General features: G+C 42.0%; 1 protein-coding gene across 1 annotated transcript in view; it reads right to left on the bottom strand.

The window, feature by feature from the left end:
• The window catches only part of CYP17A1 (cytochrome P450 family 17 subfamily A member 1), a 44,906-nt gene extending 25,297 nt beyond the window's left edge, over positions 1-19,609 (bottom strand). The window contains exon 1 of the mRNA XM_075352318.1: positions 19,286-19,609. Within this exon, the coding sequence (XP_075208433.1) occupies positions 19,286-19,600 (315 nt within the window). The 5' untranslated portion in view covers positions 19,601-19,609. The remainder of the gene's footprint in view (positions 1-19,285) is intronic.
• Positions 19,610-24,864: the final 5,255 nt, after the last annotated feature.

The raw sequence follows: 24,864 nt of genomic DNA on the forward strand, positions 1-24,864 counted from the left end.
CAATGGTGCAAAAAAGGCCAAAAGGAAAGCTGCCCTGAATAAACGTGTCTCGAAGTTATCAATACATACTTCCATGAAAACCAACAACAATTTCTGCAAAAGATCAACAGATATTAGGCACAAATTCATCAGACTTGTAAAAGGATTTCTTATTCCTTTCAATAGCTGCCTAATAAGAAATTGACTGATCAACGGGTTTTCGCCCGATAGATTTAAAAACAAAGAATTACCTGCTAATGTTTGACTAAAGCTGAATAGGATCCACCCTTTATAAGCAAAATTTCCATCAATTACAAAGCTACTTCCAAGTTGCATTTTTTGTAAACTAAATTTTTAAGCCTATAAAAGTTAACCTATTAACATCATGCTGCTGAATAATTTAGTCCATGTTCTGGATGCTATAGAGTGGAATCAATCCTATATCACATCCCAAAGATGCTGCCGCCAGGGTGACCCTTCTTGATCATCCTCAAAAACCAACTGATAAAACGTCCACCACTGGCGACGAGAAAGAGAATCTGCTAATAAATTATTTTAACTATGATTTTGCTTGATAGCAGCCCGAGCGGTCATTCCTAGGCACTGGAGAGCCACAGAGGCCCCCACTATCGGAGAATGGCAGACGGAGCTGTCACATATTTGTCAAATGGAGGAACTTTCAGCAATGGTGATGGGAAGTAACGAAAAATTTACTAAGGTCTGGCAACCCTGGGTGTTGTTCAAGGAGTCCTCTGACTTTCAAGCCTTGTTTCGGTAACAGCACATACCCACACACTCTCCTTACCTTCCCCTCCAACCGTTTGTCAAATCCCTCTTGGTCTCTTATTTTCCTCTGTCCTTCCCCCCCCTCTTTTCTTCTGTTTTTAATACTCTTAGAATACTTATTTTTCTTTGTTGTTTGAAGTCTAGTTAGCCATATCTTGAGGAGATTCAGGTTACGTTGGAAAATATCAAACCAACCCGGAGGCTTCCCTTAAGTAATATGTGGTTGTGTGATACGATATCGAGATAAACCGTTGCGACCGTCATATTCAGTCATCGGGTCGATAATATAAAGAGGATGTGGCTAATGTATTATTCAGTTTTTTATTCATACTCTTTGTTGCTTTTTTTATGTAATCATATTTTGATGAAAAAATTTCAATACAAACAGATTTATCATAAATTATTTTAACCTTCAATATAAGAAGCCTTCAGCCAAATATTGTATTTTAGGCAACATAAGACTAAATGTCTTAAAATTCTCACTGCCAAACTACACGAAGATGACAATGTATTAATAGGAAATACTACCCCTGGATTATCAGAATGCACATTATCCTTCTGTTTGCAAGTTTTTTACCTCCAATAACCACTGCAACTAAACAGGAAATAATTCTAACACAACTATATTTTTAGAGAATCTATTTACAATCCATGAAGCCAGCCATTTTTCTGGTGACCAATGACCCTCAAAAACTGCGCCATAAACAATACTACCAGCGGCATCTGTAAATATAAGTGAGGAGCTAAACTCTTGTTGCCAGCAACTTCAGCCATTAAAATTGCTCAGGAATTCCAACCACATACACAGATCTTCCTTCATGTTCCTATTCAATCTAAAGTGCATTCTTGAAGAAATATTGCCCTTTATCGCATTATTATTATTTATTATAGTGCCATTTCTTCCATGGCGCTTTACAGTGAAAGAGGGTATACATACAACAATCATTAACAGTACAAAACAGACTGGTATAGGAGGAGAGAGGACCCTGCCCGCGAGGGCTCACAGTGTACAGGAGGAGAGAGGACCCTGCCCACGAGGGCTCACAGTCTAGAGGAGGAGAGAGAACCCTGCCCGCGAGGGCTCACAGTCTACAGGAGGAGAGAGGACCCTGCCCGCGAGGGCTCACAGTCTACAGGAGGAGAGAGGACCCTGCCCGCGAGGGCTCACAGTCTAGAGGAGGAGAGAGAACCCTGCCCGCGAGGGCTCACAGTCTACAGGAGGAGAGAGGACCCTGCCCACGAGGGCTCACAGTCTAGAGGAGGAGAGAGAACCCTGCCCGCGAGGGCTCACAGTGTACAGGAGGAGAGAGGACCCTGCCCACGAGGGCTCACAGTCTAGAGGAGGAGAGAGGACCCTGCCCGCGAGGGCTCACATTCTATAGGGAATGAAGATGCATCATAAAGACTCCTCAAGCCTCAAGAAAACCCTGCCCATTGGTATTATCCGTCATGCGAAATTTAAAAAGCCCAAGAAAGACTATAATCCTCTCAAATTGTTTTTCTTCCTTTGCTAACATAACAACAATAAGTAACTTGATCTTCTCTGATATATCGGCATGAAGACTACAGTACATTCCATATTTATTGAATCAATAATGATGCCCAGAAATTCTAAACGGCAACAAGGATATACGTTTTTTCCTTTGCAAAAGGAACACCGAATAGATCCATAAGTTTAATGAATTTAACAAGCATACACTAAAGGGCCATTTACACGCTGCGACATCGCTAACGATGTATCATCGGGGTCACGTTGTTTGTGACGCACATCCGGCGTCGTTAGCGATATCGCAGCGTGTAGCAGGCTGAAGTGAACTTAAACGATCGCAAAAGAGGCAAAAATCGTTTGTCTGAGAGAGGTCGTTTATTTATGAAAACTCGATGTCTGGTCAGTAGCAATGTTGTTCCACGTTCCTGCGGCATCACACATCGCTATGTGTGACACCGCAGGAGCGACGAACATCTCCTTACCTCCGTCCACCGGCAATGAGAAAGGAAGGAGGTGGGCGGCATGTTCCAGCCGCTCATCTCCACCCCTCCTCTGCTATTAGACGGCTGCCGTGTGACGTCGCTGTGACGCCGTACGAACCGCCCCGTTAGAAAGGAGGCTGTTCGCCAGCAACAGCGTCGTAGCAAGGAAGGTAAGTCCGTGTGACGGGTGTTAGCGATATTGTGCGCCACGGGTAGCAATTTGCCCATGACGCACAACCGCTCGCTAGCGATATCGGTACCGATATCGCAGCGTGTAAAGTACCTTTAATCATCAGACTCTCCTGAACCAATAAATAAAAAGTCATCCAAACAATGCGGCACACCACCATTTTTTAACTTGGACTGTAACAACCACTGAAGAAATGAGAAAATAGCCTCAAAGTAAGGTAAAGAGAAACCTATGGAGAGGTACCTGTCAGAATAGTACTTGCCATCAAATTGAACACCTAATGAATTGAAACCTAACGGGTTAACTGGCAACAACTTCAAGGCAGATTTCACGTCTGATTTGGTGAGTGCGCATTTTTTCCATACAATCTAAGTTACCATAATCTAAAAGATGTATATTTTTTCCGAGGCTATGCTTATATCCGCTTACTCATTTAAGGAAGACCCTTTTACGATAGGACACATGATGAATTAGCCTGTAAGATCCTAATTCTTTCTTTGGAACAATACCTAGAGGGGATATTGTAAAGTTAACAAACCTCTGCAAAGTGATCTTGCTAAGGAAGTATTTTTTCCAGGTTCACCGTCATCAATGCTTTTTGAGAAGAAATTGTTCTTTGGTACTTGGCAATTGTTGGCTAGATTGAGCATTCTTTTTAAAACATTGGGTGAGATCCTTCACAAAAGGATCAACCGTGGCAAAAAACGACAGTTGCTTAACCATTTACAAGATTAAAGCGAAACATAAACCTGTTGTAAAGTTTTAACCAGAAGGTTGCCTGGAAAATGCATTCCTCTAGGGAATCATAAGGTTTGACCACAACCCTACATCGTTTACCCCTCATTTAATAGAGGGGTGTACCGCCATTTTTGGTCTAAAAGATTAATTGTACATAAGCCAAGCTATATCCACCAAAATTACGGTATACTTCCAGAATTATATCAATATGTTGAAATAGGCCACTACAAATTCCAGGCACGCTTTGACCAAGGACAGCAGCGTAAATAGAAAAGGCTTGAAGACAATTTTATTAAATGATTTAGGAACACTTGTCATTTTTCCCTTTATGTCTATCCACTTTCCTTTCCATTTTATGCAGCTGTTCTTTACCTGATGGTAACAGTGAAAATAAGTCAATAAATTCCTTGTTCCAGATTCTATCTTTTTCAAATGAAATCCCAAATGAAAGATTTCCCAAATCAATGCTTCTTTAAAACATGAGTCTGTCACCACGGACATCTTATGTTTAACCTTGTTGTCAGACTCAATTGTTCTGATTAACTCATTAAATTCTGCTTTCCTCAAAACCTCTGTTGAAACCTGACTTAAAACAGCTATAAAATTCCCTAAAGAATTTACAGTACTAGGAATGGACAGGCACATGGATTGTGTCACCCCTATTTTTGGATCCCGGGTCATGCCTCTGACGGTCCTGGTGTTCAGGGCTCAGAGCCACAATGGGTGGTGAGCATGAGCGCTGACAATCCCCTGCAGGTCCGTCAGCCTTCATCTCTTCATCAGATGAGTCTTCAGATACTCTCCATGACTCTTGTGCTGCTACAACCTCAGAGTTGCTCTTCTTCTTGGGCAGCAACTTTTCACCCAGGCTCCCTTTGCATTCTAAATTTCCCGAAGCCGCCTCTGTACCACTCTGAATTTGGCAGAAGTTGTATCTCCTGTTGACGCGGTGACCGTAAGATTCCGATGACATTGCTGGTCTCACGATGCTGTTTGAGATTCTCACAAACCCATAACATCATCCTAATGGTGACGTTCTTCTTGTTTGTGGACAGTGGCGGTGAGTAAGCTTTGAGTTTTCTCCTTTTCTTCAGGTGCCTGCCTGATTCCTCCTCTGGGATGGGGTTACGTCCCACCAGAGTACACTCCTACAACTTCTGCTTCGATCACCAGACGCCACCGTATTTCCTCAGTGGGCGATGCTGGTGATAGCGGAGGAGTCCACGCCAGTAGCTCTGGTGGGTGCAGTCTCCGCCCATCCACTAAGCTGGGTTTCCCTGGGATCTGCAGTACCACTGGCTGACGATGGTGGCGTGTGTCTTCCAGCTGAAGTCACCATCTTTCAGCAGCTACAGCCAATGGGAAGACACTACACCGTTCTTTTTTCCCCCTCCTGTCTGCTGGTCACTGCCAGATATAGTCTTGTAGTTCACTGCTTGTCTCTGGTTCTCACCCTGCTCTGTATATTGATTCTTGTGTTTTCACTTCTGCCTGCTCTCTGACTACTCTCCTGCCTGCCATTTTTGTATTTCACTGCCATCTCCAGTTTTTGACCTTAGCCTGATTCCTGGCTACTCTCTTGTCTGCTGATTTTGTCCCTTTTCAGTATCTCCTGATTTGACCCTGTCTGACAACTACTCTTCTTGGAATTGCAGCCTTCCACAGGTAGCGATCTCCGGGGCCCTGTATTAATTCCAGATCCCTGTATAGTGGTTAAAGGGTTTCGGGGTTCTCAGGATCCTACTTAGTGAGCAGCTTGCCTCTAGCCTGTCCGTGATAACCATTCTGAGACTGTGGTTCCAGATAGACGTCACAGATGGCTGACAATTCCCTCAGGTAGGAACCACCTTCTCCTGGAGCTGATCTTCCCTCTTCAGACACCGACGCTGAATCCCTGGAGATGAGACAACTCCTCAGCCACTCTTTGCCACTTTCTTCACCAGCTCTTTGAATCAGCTGTTCTAGTAAGTCTTCCATCTGTGCTTCACTTTCTTGATCAGCTGAGACTGCACAGCTGGTCCACAGACCGCTCTTTAAAGGGAACCTGTCACCAGTTTTTTGGCCTATAAGCTGCGACTCTTATGTACAGCATTCTGACATACTGTATATAAGAGCCCAGGCCGCTGTGTAGAACATAAAAAACACTTTATAATGCTCACCTAAACCAGTCACTGCGGTGGATGTGGGTCAAATGGGCGTTTTCGTCCTCCGGTGCCGGCGCCTCCTCTTTTTGCCATCTTTGTCCTCCATCTTCTGAAGCAGCGGTGTATGACGCGTCCGACGTCATACACACTCGCCGACATTCAGGTCCTGAGCAGGCGCACTTTGATCTGCCCTGAGCAGAGCAGATCAAATTATTAAAGTGCGCATGCGTGGGACCGGCGAGTGTGTATGACGCAGGCGTGTCATGCACACAGGCTTCAGAAGAAGGACGAAGATGGCCGAAAGAGGAGGCGCCTGCACCGGAGGACGAAGACGCCCATTTGAGCCACATCCATGGCAGTGACCGGTTTAGGTGAATATTATAAAGTGTTTTTTTATGTTCTACACAGCAGCCTGGGCTCTTATATACAACATGTTAGAATGCTGTATATAAGAACCCACTGGTGCTGGCCGCAGCTTATAGGGCAAAGAACTTGTGATAAGTTCCCTTTAAATAACCCTTTTCTTCCCGCTCCTTTTCAGATGAACCAAGCACAGCAGAGGAAATGAAGCGCACAGCCAGGCAGGTTAAACTGGGTAGAACCAACTTGTGTCTCCACCGCTAACTGATGTGACCTTTACACCTGGTGACTCAAATTAATGGTTTCACCACTGAGGAAACCAATGATAACAGGGAGCCATGTTAAATAATAGGGGTCTTTGCCACCATGTTTCTCTCATGCTGGAGGATTTTTCATTAGTTGTGGTACTTGGCGGCAAATAAAGAATAAAAACATATAAGAAAAAGAAAGTTGTTTACCATGTGTTTTACTTAAAAAAAAAATGAGGTTATACAACGCCAATCCTATAAAAATATATACGATTCTCCCATTGTATTCTATGGATTTTAGTGAATAGATTTTATAAGCCCACGTGCACGCATTGAGTATTTGGTGAGTTTATTACCTCAGTATTTGTAGCCAAAACCAGAAATGGGTGATAAATACAGATGTGGTGCCCATGTTTCTATTATACTTTCCTCTGATTGTCCCACTCCTGGTTTTGGTTACAAATACTGAGGTAAAAAAAATCACCAAATACTGAATATGTGTTACGTCACCACCGGAGTCCGCTCCAGCTACTTCTGCTCCGATCGCCAGGCAACGCCGTGTTCCTGCCGTGGATGGTGCTGGTGATGGGAGATGAGTCGATGCCAGCGACACCGGTGGGCGCAGGCTCCGATCATCCACTGGGCTCGGATATCTTGGGATCTGCAGTACCACTGGCTGACTGTGGGTGGTGTGTGTCTTCCAGCTGAAGTCGCCAGCGTTCAGCTACAGCCAATGGGAAGACACCATACCCATCTTAGTTCCCCTCCTGTCTGCTGACCTCTGCCAGAGATAGTTCTGATTTCTTGGCTCCTGGTCCGCCCTATTCTGTTTAGTGATTCTGGTGTTCTGACTTCTGTGTGTTTTCTGACTACCTCTCCTGCCTGCTGTTTTTGTACCTCGCTGCCCGATCCGGATTTGACCTCTGCTACGTTTTCTGATTACGTCCTTGCCTGCCGATTCTGTCCCTGTTCTGCTATTCCTGGTTTGACCCTGCCTGACGACTACTCTCATCAGACTGCAGCCTTCCACAGGTAGTAATCTCCAGGGCCCTGTGTAATTCCAAATCCCTGTATAGGGGTTAAAGGGTTTCAGGGTTCTGGGGGTCCTGCTTGGTGAGTGGCTTCCCTCTAGGTTGTCCATTACATCCCATCTGAGTCTGTTGATCCAGGCAGGCGTTACAATATGTGAACATGGCCTAAAACAGCAAAACAGGTGATTCAATCTATGTTCCTCCAGTTGGTAAGTCCCAGAGAAGACCATCTCAAGAGATTTTGCGCTGAGTCTGGTAACGTTACAGTGTAATCTGCATCCCTGTAATGCTGAGGAAAGTCCTCTGAATTTCTAGTGATATGTATTTGAGAAAAGTGATGTAATAATTTCATCTTCTATCGCATTTTGTGGTTTTTTGTTCTCAGAACTGATAGGTCCTATTTAATGTGAACTGTAGTTTTACATGGAGGTCATTCAGATAATCGCTGTCTATGTAATTCATGGAGGCCTGAAGTCTGCCAGAGAAAGAAAACTTCTTAGGATATGCTTACACAACATTTTTTTTCAAACGATTTTTTTCAAGCCTGAAAACCTTCAAAAGAATAAGCATAACTTCTACATAAAAATTACGTTGTTGTTTATACGGTCAGGCTTTTGAGCATCCATAGATTCTCCATAGTTTACAGTAGAAGTCAATGGAATTGCTAAAAAGATATCAGAAAGACACCTGGGGGTTTTTAGAGTGTTTTCTCAGCATTTTAGCCTTAGAAATGCTGGAGTCTTTTTCACGGTCATTTGAAATAAAATATACATCTGATAAATTACTGAAAAAAGACACCCAAAGAATGTATAAAGGGGCCTTTCAAGGACATTTGCCTGAAAGGGAATTTCTTGATAACACAACTCCCAACTCCATGTTTAATATCGTAATCTTATAGTTGGTATGAATTTCATTTTTAAAGAGGTATTCCCATTCCCATCTCGAAGATCCTATCCCAATATGTAGTAGGTGTAGTAATAATAATAATATTAATAATAATATTAGCAAACACCTCCAATTAGAAATGTAGTATAGATCTCTTAATATAGCCATGTCTCTTATCTCATGTGCAGGGCATTACAGGACCTTAGGTATCCATGGTTATGGAAAAAAAAGGGCTTGGCTCCACTTACCTCTGGATCCCCAGGTCAGACTGGATGGATGTCTGGCAACACCGGATAGACATGCAAAAATGAAGAAAGAGTCTCACCTGTAGTCCAATTCCAGTGCTTTAATGTGCTAATACAAAATTAAAAACATATCGGGGAAAAAAATCCTGACGCCTAATGCGTTTCAGTGGGAGACCACCTTACCCATAGGCTATGAGTAAGGTGATCTCCCACTGAAACGCGTTAGGCTTTGGGATTTTTTTCCCTATATGTTTTTAATTTTGTATTGGCACATTAAAGCACTGGAATTGGACTACGCGTGAGACTCTTTCTTCGTTTTTGCATATCCCTGGTTATGACCACGAGCAACTAACTAACTGTGACTCTATGTGTGGTCATAACGATGGATACCTAAGGTCCCGCAATGCCCAAACATGAGGTAAGCTACATAATGAATCAGCAAAACTATACTACATTTCTAATTGGAGGTATTTGCTAATATTATTATTATTATTATTGTGTTACCAAGCTAAAAATAGAAAAAAGTCTGAAAATGCAGTTAGGCATTCCTCCCTTGCTTTCTGCTATAGAAATCTGTTGTCTCTGAAGTACTGAGTTACTCATAAATAGGATGTTATGCTTTTCTGAGAATACTTCTGTGCTGCATACTCAAAGAAATCATAGCTTGTACGACCTTGTCAGTGTGAATGAGTGAAATACTAGAAGGCATGAGTACATAGGCTTGTAAATTGATATCTTAGAGCGAGAGCAAGCTTTACTGAAAACCCCACCTGAGCTCTGAACTTACAGGTCCACAAGCAATCATTCCAGTCACCCAATGTAGACAATAGAAAGCAGAAAGGAGAGGGTAGACTGAGCAGGTTTCACATGAAACGCTTAAAGGGTTTATTCCCATCTCCAATATCCTATCCCAATATGTAGTAGGTGTAATAATAATTATATTGGCAAATACCTCCAAGTAGAAATGTAGTATAGTTTTTCTCAGTCAATATGTCACTTACCTCATGTGCACGGCATTGCAGGACCTTAGGTATCCATGGTTTTGACCACTAGCAACTAACTGTGACTATATGTGTGGCTGTAACCATGGATACCTAAGGTTCTGCAATGCCCTGCACATGAGGAAAGTGACATAGTGAATCTGGAGAACTAAACTACATTTCTAATTGAAGGTATTTGCTAATATTATTATTATTATTATTATTATTATACCTACTACATATTAGGAAAGGATCTTGCAGATGGGAATACCCCTTTAAGCCCTCCATACACTGTTGGCTGAACCATTGTTTGTCAGGGAACTATCTCGCTTGATTGTCACATATAGGCTGGAGTCACACAAGCGAATAAGAAAATTGGACCCATTCTCATCCATATAAGCTGAACGATTTTTTTTTTTTCAGTTGTCATCTGTGTGCTCTGTATGCAATCTGTTTATTTACTCAGCAGCTATTAATCATCTACAGGACCATTTACAGTTTCCAATCTTACAGAATTGTAACGTATCTGTAAATATTTGATGCTATATGGATGGTCTGTATGGCATCCAATTTTCTTCTTGCACTGTACCGATTTACAGCTGAGAAAAAATGTAGATCCACACTGCCTCGAATAAGATTGGCCCCTTTTTTATCGAATTGCACTAGTCTGGTTTACACGCTTGTGTGAGCGAGCCTATCCAGGAGGGCTTGCCCTGCCAAGCTTTCCTGTGTTCCTTCTGGGACAGCGGCTGACAGCTAACAAAAGGATAAGCAATCTGAAATCGGACATGCTGGATTCTTAACTCCCCAAACATCATCTGCTTGGGAAGTATCGGGGGCCCGCCACACATATTAGATTATTGGCCATACCCATCGATTCATATGAAGGAATAAATCACTTTTTTATTTCTCAAATCCCATCTGCAACACATAAGAACTGGAGTTGCAGGTTGCAGCTCGTTGTCACAGCAGAGGATCACAAGTGACATTTAACCCCTTCTACTGCAGTGATGTCACAAGACATAATATTGCATTACATTAATTGTACTGTTTTATATAGCCTGTAATACAGCCCAAAGTTGCAGCCATAATCATTTGAATAGTTATCTCTACTGGGAACAGTTGAATAGGAATCAGAAATAATGATGGGAGATTTCAGTGCTTAAAGCCCGCTTTACACGCTGCAATGTATCTTACAATGTGTCAGCGGGGTCACGTTGTAAGTGACGCACATCCGGCATCGTAAGGTACATTGCAGTGTGTGACAGGTACGTGCGATTGCGATTGAAGGTTAAAACGTTCATCGCATACACATCGTACCTTTCTCTAGAATTGCACGTCAGATTGTTCATCGTACCCAGGGTAACACACATTGCAGTGTGTGACACCCCGGGAACGATGAACAGATCTTACCTGCGTCCTGCGGCTCCCGGCCCACAATGCGGAAGGAAGGAGGTGGGCGGGATGTTTACGTCCTGCTCAGCTCCGCCCCTCTGCTTCTATTGGCCGGCTGCCATGTGACGCCGAACGTCCCTCCCACTCCAGGAAGTGGACGTTCGCCGCCCACATCGAGGTCGTATGGACGGGTAAGTACGTGTGACGGGGGTTAATCGTTTGTGTGCTATGTTCAACAAATTGAACGTGCCACACATACGATGGGGGCGTTGCAAATCGCATACGATATCGTATGCGAAATTGCAACGTGTAAAGCAGGCTTAAGGCTGGTTTCACATTAGCGTTTTTTGTCTTCAGGCAAAAAAACGCAAAACGCAAGTGACTGGATCCTGTGAAATTATTGACAAACGCATGCATATGCAAGTGTTATTTACAGGATCCAAGCTGCAGTTTATGAGTCATGTGATTGGGAATGAGCTGTATTGGGCGTGCATTGAAGTGAATTTGAGGTGACTGCGAGGACGCCGCTCTGGGGGGAGAGAAAGAGAGATGCAGCTTCAGAGCATGCTCAGTACACCAAACAGGATCCTTCAGAGAGGATACAACCGCAAGTGCACAATCCTATTGAACTACATTGTACCAACGGACGCAATGTACAGGACCAATTGACCTGCAGTATTTGGACGCAGGTGAAAAACGCAACATATTGCGTTTTTCAAAAAAGTTAAAAAACTGCAAGTCACCGGATCCAGACGGTAAGGCATGCGAAAACATACGAATGCATGTTACCCGCAAGTCCATTGAAAATGTATTGGATGAAAAACGGATCAGTTTTTGCGGCAAAAAAACCCATTCCTGCTGCATTTCAAAAAACGCTGATGTGAAACCAGCCTAAGCTTGCAAATTAGTAAATGCAATTCTACTCTAGTCTATAATACAGACTGCGACATAGGCATGATATAGGATAAGTAAAGCAATAGTCCTAAAAAGTTGCTTAAAGGGGTTTTCCCAAAAACAAAGATCATTTTAATGAATTGATTTTTGAATAATAATAATAATAATAATAAGTTACACAATTGAAAAATGTTCCTATGCTGAGATAATCTTATATATGTGTCCCTGCTAAATACTGTGTAATGGCCTTGTCTGACCGTACAGGATCACGGGGAAGACTATTCTCCTTGCGGCGACCTGACAAACCAGGTCTCCGCAAGGAGAATAGTCTCCCTGTGGTCCCCACTAAAGCTTCTCATAAGCCAGATCAGATACCCATACTTTGCACTGGCGAGGGGCAATCACCCCGAAACGCCGTCTCTGCAAATTGGGGTTCTGATTTGGCATGAATCCTACGTCATATGAAAAGGCTTGTTAAAGAGCCACTTTTGACTTTTAGGATTGCTTCTTCCAATAGGTGGTGCTAGAGTTTGTCTCCTTCCTCCCTGGAGAGAAAATTTGACCGTACAGGGACATAGGCTGATCATACCACATTTCTCTTTCTTTGAGGTAGAACATTTTTTATAAACAGGTCAAGGAAATGTAAATGTTTTACCTCACAAAAAGACTTAGCTATGATCCTGTGCTATGATGTCTTTATATTCTTTTGCATCTGCACCGGCCCCTGTTGAGATAATCTAATATATGTGTCCCTGGTAAGTACTGTGTAATAGCTGTGTCTGACTACAAGACATGGTCTGATCATACAACATCTCTCTTTCTTTGAGGTAAAATATTTTTTATAAACAGGTAAGGAAATGTAAATGTTTTACCTCACGAAAAGACAGCTATGATCCCATGCTAAAATGTCTTTATACTCTTTTGTGGCCTCTCCTGCCCCTGTTATGATAATTTTATAAATGTCTCCCAGCTGTGTACTGTGTAATGGCCGTGTCTAACCATACAAGGTATGGTCTGATTATATGACATCTCTCTTTCTTTGAGATAAAACATTTTTTAAAAACAAGACAGGGAAATGTAAATGTTTTGCCTCACAAAAAGTCTTAGCTATGATCCCATGTTGTAATCTATTTATACAAGATAAAACAAGGCACTCTTCAGGGTATACTTTAAAGAAGTTTATTTTCAAAAGAATTTTGTTGTGAACATGTGACGTTTTGGCCACGTAGTGGCCTTCATCAGACAACTGTGATAAATAACAGACAAAGTAACAATCAGGATATACAAAAATATATACAAAATATACAAAAAGCAAGTCAATAAGGAGAACAGAAAAGAGGGAAAAAAAGAAAAATAAAGTTAGGGAGAGAAGGAGAATCAGAGACCAGCAAAGAAAGTAAAGGTAGAAACCAGAATGTCTAGGATGTGTGACAAAAGTGTTCATAAATATTACCGTATACCTTAAGCCCGTTGTGTCAGTTAGAAGGAGCATAAATAGAACAAAAAAATATATATTTTTTTAAAAAAAAAGGAAAAAAAATATATTTTTCTGAAAAAATTATTTATATAAAGAAAATTTATTAAATTTTATATTTATACACTTTTGCATCCTCCCTGGCCCAGGAGATATGGTATGATCAGACCATGTCCCTGTACGGTCAGACACGGCCATTACACAGTACATAGCAGGGACACATATATAAGATTATCTCAGCACAGGAAAAAACATTTTAAACACATCCAATTGTGGAAATTATTATCATTCCAATATCTATTGATTAATATGAATTTTGTTTGTGGGAAAACCCCTTTCATTTTTATGTAGATTTCTGCTTTACATAAGCTGTCATTCGTTACGAAGATTATCCTTGACACTGATCGGTAATCATCCATCCATCAATGTTTAATTGATGGGGTCTGACCTAGAGCACATTAACCATTCAACACAATCAAGGGTTAGGTGAGTGTCATGTACCCTTCAAAGTTTACATGGAGACAGAGACTATTCCATAAAAGTCATTGTGCCAGGTCCAACTGGAGGTCAGACTCCCACCGATCAAACATTAATGGTCTATTCTAAGGCCAGATCATCAATACTGTAGTACTAATAAAATTTTTGCAAATAGTAACTTAGCACAAGACACTGATGAGAGCATTCTACAAACATATGTAATATCCAGATGTGTTCTGGAAGCTGACGTTTGAGAGTAATAGAGTGACTGTAGATTTCAGTTCTACGTCCATTTCCCAGTATCGGCGGTGCAAGTGAGCACTCAATCTCTCTTCTCCAAATGTTGCATCCTGTGAGCTGCTTGGGAATGCCGCCAGTTCAGGCATTCACAGTGGACCTCTACCTACATGCCGGAGGCTTGCTTTCACACTGCATGAGCCCAAAATCACACCGTTCACAAGAAGCCACAGGTTACAAAGTTCTGGGTGGAGAGAGTGAGACCGGATTAAAGGGAACCTGTCACCAGATTTGGGGCCTATCAGCTGCGGCCACCACCAGTAGGCTCTTATATACAGCATTCTAACATGCTGTATATAAGAGCCCAGGCCACTGTGTCGAACGTAAAAAACACTTTATAATACTTACCTAAATGGTCAATGCGGAGCAGATGGATCAGATGGGCATCTCCGTTCTCCAGTACCAGCGCCTCCTCTTTCGGCCATCTTTATCCTCCATCTTCTGCACAGGCACACTTTGATCTGCCCTGAGCAGGGCAGATCAAAGTATTGTAGTGCGCATGCGCGGAACCTCAATGCCGGCTATTATGGATGACGACGGGCGTGTCATTCACACTAGCTTCAGAAGAAGGAGGACAAAGATGGACGAAAGAGGAGGCGCCGCACCCGGAGAACGGAGACCCCCATCTGATCCATCTCCTCCCACCGACTGTTTAGGTAAGTATTATAAAGTGTTTTTTAAGTTCTACACAGTGGCCTGGGTTCTAACATGCTTTATATAAGAGCCCACTGGTGGTGGCTGCAGCTGATAGGCCCCAAATGTGGTGACAGGTTCCCTTTAAGCATCTCAGTCTTGCTTCAGTAAGTGCCCAATTGGCAAATACGGCAGTACTGGCCGCCCATAGGCCACGTTTTCGTCTAGTCAAGGTCCTTTGGAAATGCAGAAAAGATGTTTGAAAAGGTGAGTATCACTTTAGACTTTTCCCACACAATTGGGTTGTCAATAATCAGCCTAAAGGCTGCTTTACACCTTAAAATTACACATGTGATCTCGTATGCGATGTGACCCGCCCCCATCGTTTGTGCGGCTTGTGCAATTTCTTGCCCGTGTCGCACAAACGATTAAATCCCGTCACACGTACTTACCCTCCATACGACCGCGAACATCCACTTCCTGGTGTGGTAGGGACGTTCGGCGTCACAGCGACATTACACGGCAGCCGGCCAATAGAAGCGGAGGGGCGGAGATCAGCGGGATGTAAACATCCCGCCCACCTCCTTCCTTCCGCATAGCCGGCGGGAGCCGCGGGACGCAGATAAGCTGAGTTCATCATTCCCGGGGTGTCACACACTGCGATGTGTGCTGCCTCGGGAACATTGAACAACCGCACGTTCAATTTTTAGTAATTGAACGACGTGTATGCGATCAACGTTTTTTCGTTCAATCTCAATCGCACGTAGATTTCACACACTACAATACCACTAACGATGGCGGATGTGCGTCACTTACGACGTGACCCCGCCGACACATCGTTAGATATATTGTAGCGTGTAAAGCCCGCTTTAGAAGACAGTTGCAGCCATATAATTAGTTTCTAGGTATTGATTCAACTGTTAGGTTTTCTTCAGGAAAGGGTATATCTCATCATCAGAACATGGGAGTCCATAATATGTATTTATATAGAGTTAGATATATATTGTTATTATTACTTTAATAGTATGACACCATTACTTTCACGTTAGGGCTGAAAATCTAAATTCTCTACCAGTATGTCTTCGGAGTGTGGGAGGAAATCCACCAAAGGGTGAGAAAACATATAAACACCTTTTATATAGTATCTTGGTTGGATTTGAACCCAGGACCCAAGAGCAGCGAGGCTGCAGTGCTAAACACTGAGAATGCGTGTCTATTCTACCATCTAAATGAGGTGCAATCCCAATGTACAACAGGTTTTTAATATTTAGAGACATTATGGAAGCAAATCAGACATTAAAATTAAAACAAGAACCAAGAAAAATACTTATCAGCCACTCCACCACCAATTCCTGGTATAGGGAACGGGATGCATGAATTAAAGTCCAGCTGATCACCAGAAAAAGCAATCCAAAACAATCCAAGAAAAATCCAGCAATCCCAAACGATAAAAAATTCCAAAGCTTTATTTCACATTTTAAAATTCCATGGTTCACACTCCATTAAAAGGGAAACAGATATGGGTAAGGATCTGATGGATCCGAAACGCGTCATCTGTTTCCCTTTAAATGGAGTGTGACCGATGGAATTTTAAAATGTGAAATAAAGTGTTGGAATTTTTATTGTTTGAGATTGCTGGATTTTTTTTGGATGTTTTAATTAAAATGATCAGTCTTATTGGACAATGAATGACACCTAACAGAATGACAAAAACTACACAAGTATCAGCAGTAATGCTTAGGCTGTTTATATGGTGAACACTGTCGGCATAGATGGCGTACAATGGTCCAACAACCATGGGATATCCCCAATTTCTGTTCACCCAGCCGCCTGTCTGCAGATTCACATGACACCTAATAGATTCTGTACTCTGTGTTGGTTTGAAGCTTGCTCTATGTATATCACAATGTTATAGTATACACATTTAGTAGTGCAAGAATTAGACAAATTTGGTTAAGATATCTACCATGTATAAATAGTCAAAACAGCCAGGGAAGAATAATGAAAAATACATATATAAAACATAACTTTTAATACAAAACTTAAAAAGAGGTACCCTAATGACAAAAAAAGCAAAAATGGACAAACACTTGTGGACTCTATTGCACCTAGATTTGTGTTGATGGTGACAACAAAAATCACATGCAAACGTCCACCTAAAACCTGGAAAGAAAAGTACCACTCGTGGGGCCTGCAAACCAATTCAGTGAATATAACAGGGCTGACTAATGTAAAATTGGAACAATCTCACCAATTGGTCTGTTCATCCAGATGCCGACTGGGGACAGTAAGGGGGGGGGGGGGAATAAAACTATTACTGCCACACACTACCCCAGTTCACTAGTATAAGTCGCCCGAAATTACTGCTTCCCGACGCGTTTCCTCACGGGGTGATTCATCAGGGGATCCGGAGAGATAGACAAACAGGTGCCATATCCATATGGATCCCCTGATGAATCACCCCGTGAGGAAACGCGTCGAGAAGGAGTAATTTCGGGCGACATACTGGTGAACTGGGGTAGTATGTGGCAGTAGTAGTTTTGTGCCCCCCCCCCTTACTGTTCCCAGTTAGCATCTGGATGAACACATCAATTAATGAGATTGTTCCAATTTTACATTAGTCAGCCCTGTTATATTCACTGAATTGGTTTTGCAGTCCCCATAAGTGGTACTTTCCTTTCCAGGTTTTAGGTGGACGTCTGCGTGTGATTTTTGTCGTCACCATCCGCACATATCTAGGTGCACTAGAGTCCACAAGTGTTTGTCCATTTTTGTATTTTTCTTTTTATGTCATTAGGGTACCTCTTTTTAACTTTCTTATTACAAGTTATGTTTTATAAATGTATTTTTAATTATTCTACCCTGGCTGTTTTGAACATTTAGTAGTGCAACCTGACCTTAAGGATTGTATCCCATATATACAGAACATAAAGCAGAGAACCACCGAGAGTTAATGACGCTTGTTAATATCTGAAGAATTTCATTAGGTCTTGTCTTCAGCCTTGAAGTCCTGTCCTTGAGCATTTAGCATTAAGACAGCCCATGGCTTCCTTACTATCCTGCTCGTTCTTCACACTCATAAATGATAGTTTTTACTTTTTTTCTACATGTATGAAGACACCACTTAAATTATTGCCATGGAAGATGACAAATATTTGTAGGATGGAGGAGCTCTCTGCCGACACCGCCGACACTAGGGAAAAACTCCATAGGACCTGGAGCGAATGGATACTGTTTAGGGATTCACCAGATTTTCATAAACTGTTTTAATAAGGTAGATCCCAGAGGAACCCCCCACCCCACCCCCCCCCGCTCCCTACTTGACCTTCCTTTCCCTATATTTCCCTTTCCCCGTTTTCCCATTACGGTTCTCTCAGGCTCCAACTTTACCCTACTTTAACTTACTTTTCTTGATTTAGGTCCCTCCCCTCCCCCCCTTTTCTTTTTCCTTTTTTTTTTCTCTTTTTCTCTTCTCTTCTTTCTATCTGTTCTATGCCTTCTCTCTCTCTCTTGTATCCTTATACACTTAATGCTCATAATATCTACTTCTAGTTCTCTAAGTGAGAATAATAAGGAATATAACATTATTGATAGGTTCTGATTGTGATATTATACTCAGGAGCAGAGGAATTTCTTTGTTTGCTCTTTCTCATTCTATATACGGTAATTTCTGCTCCTGAGATTGCCTTTACTAGTATGGGCGACTTGAGCGTTACCTCAATTTTTGAATATTTGAGTATGAGTATTTGTTTTGCAGTAAGGCTACTTTCACACATCAGTTTTCTGCATTCAGGCACAATCCTTTTTTTTCCTGATCCAACGGATCCGGCAAAAAAATGTAAAAACTGTGTCCACCGGATCCGGTTTTTAACGGATCCGTTATGCCGGATGCGTAAAAAAACGGATCAGTTGGATCCATTTTGCATCCATTTTTGCATCCGTTTTGTCCGTTTTTTTTTTTTTGCTGGATCTGTTTTTTCAAAACATTGGAGCATGCTCAGTTTACAAAAACGGATCCAGCAGCCGCATCCGGTTTTTGGCCCATTACACCGGATCCGGCGTCCATAGGCTTCTATTGTAAAACACGCCGTATCACGCCGATGCGGTTTTTTCGCTGGACAAAAAAATGTTACAAGATACGTTGCCTCCAGCCGCCACTTTAATTAATTTTGCCGCATCCGGAAAAAAACGGATGCAACGCAAAGCCATCAGGCACAATCCAGTAACAATGCAAATCTATGGGGATAAAACGGATGCGGTACCGGATCCGTTTTACCTGTTTTTTTCCGGATTGTGCCTGATGGAAAAAACCTGATGTGTGAAAGTAGCCTAATGGAGAGATTGTTTGATTATTAACACATGCATCAGAAGATATGATGATAATTGATAATTGACAAGTTCCATACATGATTTTGGATATCTGCTTATTGCTCTATTCCAATGATTTTGTCTTTGCCTTTATTTCTGTTATTTTGTTTAATAATTTCAATAAAAATAGATTGAACATAAATTATTACCATGGAAAAACTAAAGTAGAACTTATCTAGGTGATACTCACAGTTCGGGGTCTTCCAGCAAACGTTTTCCCCTTCTTCAGCAAAACCTCCCGGGCATCCTCATGGTTATTCACAACCACGACATAATGGGAACCCATCATAAAGGAGTAGAGGCTGCCATACTTCTTCTGCAGATTACAGAACAATAAGTGTGGCGGGAGGTGATTTCCAAGGTGAAGTAAACTCCCAATGACAGGCAATGAAGGTAAGCTCTTGGGATACTTTACAGATCCAGGACTTCTTAATCCTCTTCTCCAGATAGAGATGAGAATGAGCCCAAAGGCCAGAAGCAAAGCACCACCAAGCCACACAATCATGCTGGGGTCTCCTCCACCTTGTAATCACTATTTCAGTATTCGGCTCAAATAAATATCGCTGGGTTTTGCAAAGCGACCAATTACTGCTAAGAGATAATTAACTCCCTCGGTCCTGGAATTAGATGCTCTTCCTCCTTTCCTGATGCCCTTTTTATATTTATAGAAATTGTGCTACTAGAACTCAGTCTCATAGATAAGTAATGAAATGTCATAGTTTGCAAAAGAAGAATAGTTTATAGAAATATTTTGCTGCTGGTACCGGCCAAACCCGGAACAGACCACAGGTTTTTGGGACCTTATTATACGCATCTATTAGAATTATAAGGATGAAAACTCGTTTCCTACACCGGGCATCGATGCACCCACACTGGAATTAAAGAAAGGCTATGTCCGCACTTTGCGTCGTCCTAGTTGCAGTTCTAAATGCATGTTTTGGCAGAAATTGCTTTTGCCAAAGTTGCTCTTGACCATCAAAACGCGATAAATACGCATGCGTATTTACTGCGTTTTAGCTGCGTTTTCATCGCTTTTTACCTGCTTTTTCAATGCCTAAAGTCAGATGCGTTTTGAACACAAAGACACAACAAAATAAAGTTTTAACATACAAACACTATGAAAAAAGGGGAAAAAAAAGAAAACAAACCTAATTATTAAAATCATAACGAAAATAGTTATATTTAATAAAATTATAGCGGTTTTATACTATTATTGGCTAAAATATCAATTATTAAATAATTTTCTTTATTTTAATTGTCGGACTATGTGTGTGTGTGTAAAGGAACATATAATTCCACTATTTTGATATCAGAAAAGCATGCGTTTTGGTAGTCCAAAACGCACTGTTTCTGCAGCTAAAAAGCAGGTTAAACGCTGGAATTTTGATGTTTGCTTTTTGCTATTTCTCATTGACTTCAATGTTAGCAAAAAATGGCAAAAACAATTGACATGCTGCTTCTTTGAACGCAGAGTTTTTTCCCAAAATTATGCAAATTAAACGCTGCGTTTGGAAACGCAAAGTGCGGACAATAAATCACCAATTCCCATATACTTTGCAGGAAAATCAAAACGCATGCATTTTGGCATGAAAACGCTCCAGTTCAAAACGGACCTAAAAAGCAGCTGAAACGCAAAGTGTGGACATAGCCTAAGGGTGAACTATTTTCTTAAGTTTGAGAATACATTCATAAAAAAAGAAGAAATATTAGAATTCTTGATGACTTGATAATGCTTTGGCTCAATACAACAGGCTAGGCTCCATTGACTTTAAATAAATAAGTAAATCTTTATTTTTATATAGCGCTAACATATTCTGCAGCGCTTTACATACATCAGGAACACTGTCCCCATTGGGGCTCACAATCTAAATTCTCTATTTGTATGTCTTTGGAGAGTGGGAGGCTGGCGGAGTACCCGGAGGAAACCCACGCAAACACGGGGAGAACATACAAACTCCTTGCAGATGTTGTCCTTGCTGGGATTTGAACCCAGGACCCCAGCACTAACAAGACTGCAGTGCTAACCACTGAGCCACCGTACCACCCTTTCATTAGGAACCAAATCTTAACATGCTCTAAATTTATCATCCAGTATGAGCGACTGTGATAAATGTGGCAGATTTTCATACTGTCCAGTCCAATATTTCACACCAGTCTATACACACTTGATGGCTTTCGGCTGAGCAATGGTTTGGCCGATCATTCGGCCGGTAGCTATCTTGGCCATCTCTTCCATACTCAGAAGCCCTCACTCTGCCGAGTGCCCTATATTCTCTCTGAGATACTCCTCTTCCCATGGCTTATCTCTGGAAGAACAAAAGGATCGGCAGTCTAAAATTGGACATGCCCGATCCCTAACAATCAATTGTCCTGGGATCCCATACACATAATAGAATATTTATTCATTTATATTGCACTATTAATTCCACAGCACTTTACATCCAAAGGCAACACTGTCCCCATTGGGGCTCACAATCTAAATGCCCTATCAGTATGTTTTTTTGAGTGTGGGAGGAAACCAGAGAACCTGGAGGAAACCCACACAAATACAGGGAGAACATATAGACTCCTGCAGATGTTGTCCTTGGTGGGATTTGAACCCAGGACCCCAGCACTGAAAGACTGCAGTGCTAACCACTGAGCCGCCCTAACATTAGACTGTTGGCCGAACATGTTGTTATCGGAGGGTTTGGCAGACTTGAATGAACAACATTAGTAAATCTCATAAACAGAAAAAAAATGCTGGTAAAACCTGAACACTATCACAGTGTCAAACTGGGGCAGTAGGGGTCCACCATTAACACTGACTCTGGGGGCCCTCAGCTCAACTACATGTAAATATTACATTTACAAATGTACTGATGCTTCTATATAATAATATACTGGGTAGTTTGTAAAATGAATGACAAGATGCTTCTTTTGTTTGTATATGGTGAAACAAGTACATTCTGCCATATTGATCATGTTTGGGTGGATAAGTTTACATACTACGGCAAAGGAGCCCACCGGAGGATCCTCCTATTCTCCGGTGGGCCAGTCCGAGCCTGCTGCAGGCTGTAAAACCCCGTGGCAATAGCAGGATGAAAATGGCGCTACACTTGTGGGACAAGTGGTGAATCCTTCATGAGAAAAGAGCAAAAAACATGTGGCACTCACCACCCATAAAATTCAATCCTTTATTCGATCACATTACAAGTTTACACAGGGACAGGAGAGCGGGAACGCAGGTATTGTACGGACAACAGCCATTTCACGTGACTTGCACGCTTCAACAGGTCCACAATTCACAAACTTCAGAGGTATGGACCTGTTGAAGCGTGCAAGTCATGCGAAACGGCTGTTCCTGCTCCCCCTGCCCCTACAAGAACTCTTAATGTGAACGAATAACGGACTACATTTTATGGATGGTGAGTGCCACTTGTTTATTGCTCGATTCTCCTGAAACATTAGTAAATCTATCCCACTGTGTATATTTTGGGTTATTTGAGTAAACGAAAGAGATGGCTAAACTGAAGTACATTAAAGGGAATCTATCACCAGGTTTTTGCAACCTAATCTGAGAGCAGCATAATGTAGAGACAAAGATCCTGATTCTACTTACTGGGCTGCTTAGTGTAGTTTTGATGAAATCACGGTTTAATAAGCAGGAGATTATCATTAGAGGACTACTTGGCATGCTGCCAGATAGTCCAGCATATTCATGAGCTCTGTATAACTGCTAGATCTGCAGCAGAGAAAACATTGGATGACAGCAAACAGCTCAGTAAGTGACAATGCTGGACTCAGGGTCTCTGTCTGTACATTATGCTGCTCTCAGTTGGAGGAGCAAAAACCTGGTGACATATTCCCTTTAAGTAAGGAACGAGCAAAGAATATAAAGGGAACGTGTCTTGTTGGCTAATGCCATTAACCTGTAAATATGAGGACACCGCACTTACAGCATGGCTACTGGGAGGAAAAGGACTTTATTCAGTCACAGGGGTATACTGGAGCAACTTCAGTCACCACTCAGTATAAAATGTAACCACAAACAGACAAATTGGCTGATAGCTGTCTCTGTGCTGATGCTCCGTATAGCCAGCTGTCAGCCATGCCGGCCATGCCTCTATAACTGAAAGCCGAAAGGCTGCCGCGAGGAAGGAAGTTAATTTCCTCCCGGTAGCCCTGCTTTCAGTGCAGCAGCCGCACAGCTCCACAATGCAATTACCCTGCAGATTAACTACATATCCGCAGGTTAATAGCGTACTTGACAGTTCGCTTTAAAGGAATTAGTAGCGGTCAGGGCCAAATACTCGCACTATAACAACTACACAGAACTAGCGACAGAAATTATAATGAAGCTCAGATGATTTTATTGTGGCTTCACTTGACCTAATGAGTAATGTAAAAGACTCAAAGTAAATCGGCACCAACTCACACATATATTATGTCTTCTTAGCCCAGTCTAGGGCACCCATGTCTGTGACATCAGTTAGACTATGCTGCAATCTTTTATCATTGAGGTTTTCTTTCACCATAGGATATTGTTACATTCAGTCACTAATCTCTTTGTGCTGGTGAAACATAGAAAGTCACACTGGATCTGCCTCCGCTCACACAAGCTCCAGTGTTATCTGATTATATATTCCCTTACTGTGATGTGGTCGCTGCAGGAGATCTAACATTACAAGATTGCTATTGAAATAATTGTCTCTCTATTCAGGTAAATTGAGGGGGAAAATAAAGAAAGGACTTACAGTCGTTAAAGCGAGTCTGTGAGCAGGTTTTTGCACCTAATCTGAGAGCAGCGTAACGTAGGGGCAGAGATCCTGATTCCAGCATTGTGTCACTTACTGGGCTGCTTAGTGTAGTATTGATAAAATTAGCAATTTTATCAGCAGGAGATTATCACTAGTGGACTTATAAACCTACTGCCATATAGTCCTCCATATTAATGAGATCTTAACGTGCCTTCCACTGATTGGCAGCTTTTTCTGTACACTGTTCATGGGTAGAAAACTGCCAATCAGTGGATGGCCTCGGCATTAAAGAGGTTGTCCACTACTTTTACATTGATAACCTATCTTTAGGGTAGGTCATAAATGTCTGATTGGCAGGGGTCCGACATCAGGCACCCCCACTGTTCAGCTGCTCTTGGTGCCGACGGCGGTGGCAAGCAGCTGGAAATGCTCAGTTGCAGAGCTGTTCCATCAACTGATAGTGGTCGCGGCCAGGTACTGCACATCTACCTCCAATTCAAATCATTAGGAGTTTATTATGCATTACCTGGCCGCCGCCACTATCAGAGTAATTGAGCATTTTTGGCTTCCTGCTACCGCCAGCACTGGGAAGAGCTGATCGGTGGGGGTGCGGGATGTTGGACATGGTCAGACATTGATGACCTATCCTAAAGATCGGTTATGAATGTAAAAGTAGTGAACAACATCTTTAGGAGAACCACTATATCTGCAGCAGATAAAACAATAATTGTATCAAAATGAATCACTGGAATCAGGGTCTCTGCACCTACATTATGCTAATCTCAGATAAGATAACAAAATACTTTTAACAGGTGTTCGTTAATGTTCTTAAAAAAGCCAGGCAGGATTTTGTGCACCTTTTTTTATTTTTCTAGTGTACTACTTGGGAATTATTTTTTTTAAAGAAAAAAATATTTAATTGAGACTTAGCCTATGGGATTTGCAGACAGGATTAGCCTTGAAAACTTTGCATGTCATGTTTTCTCCATATTGACTGTAACTCAGGCAATTTGATGGGCCAGCCTGATGT

This window comes from Anomaloglossus baeobatrachus, chromosome 5, assembly GCF_048569485.1.
Source record: "Anomaloglossus baeobatrachus isolate aAnoBae1 chromosome 5, aAnoBae1.hap1, whole genome shotgun sequence".
Lineage (NCBI taxonomy): Eukaryota > Metazoa > Chordata > Amphibia > Anura > Aromobatidae > Anomaloglossus > Anomaloglossus baeobatrachus.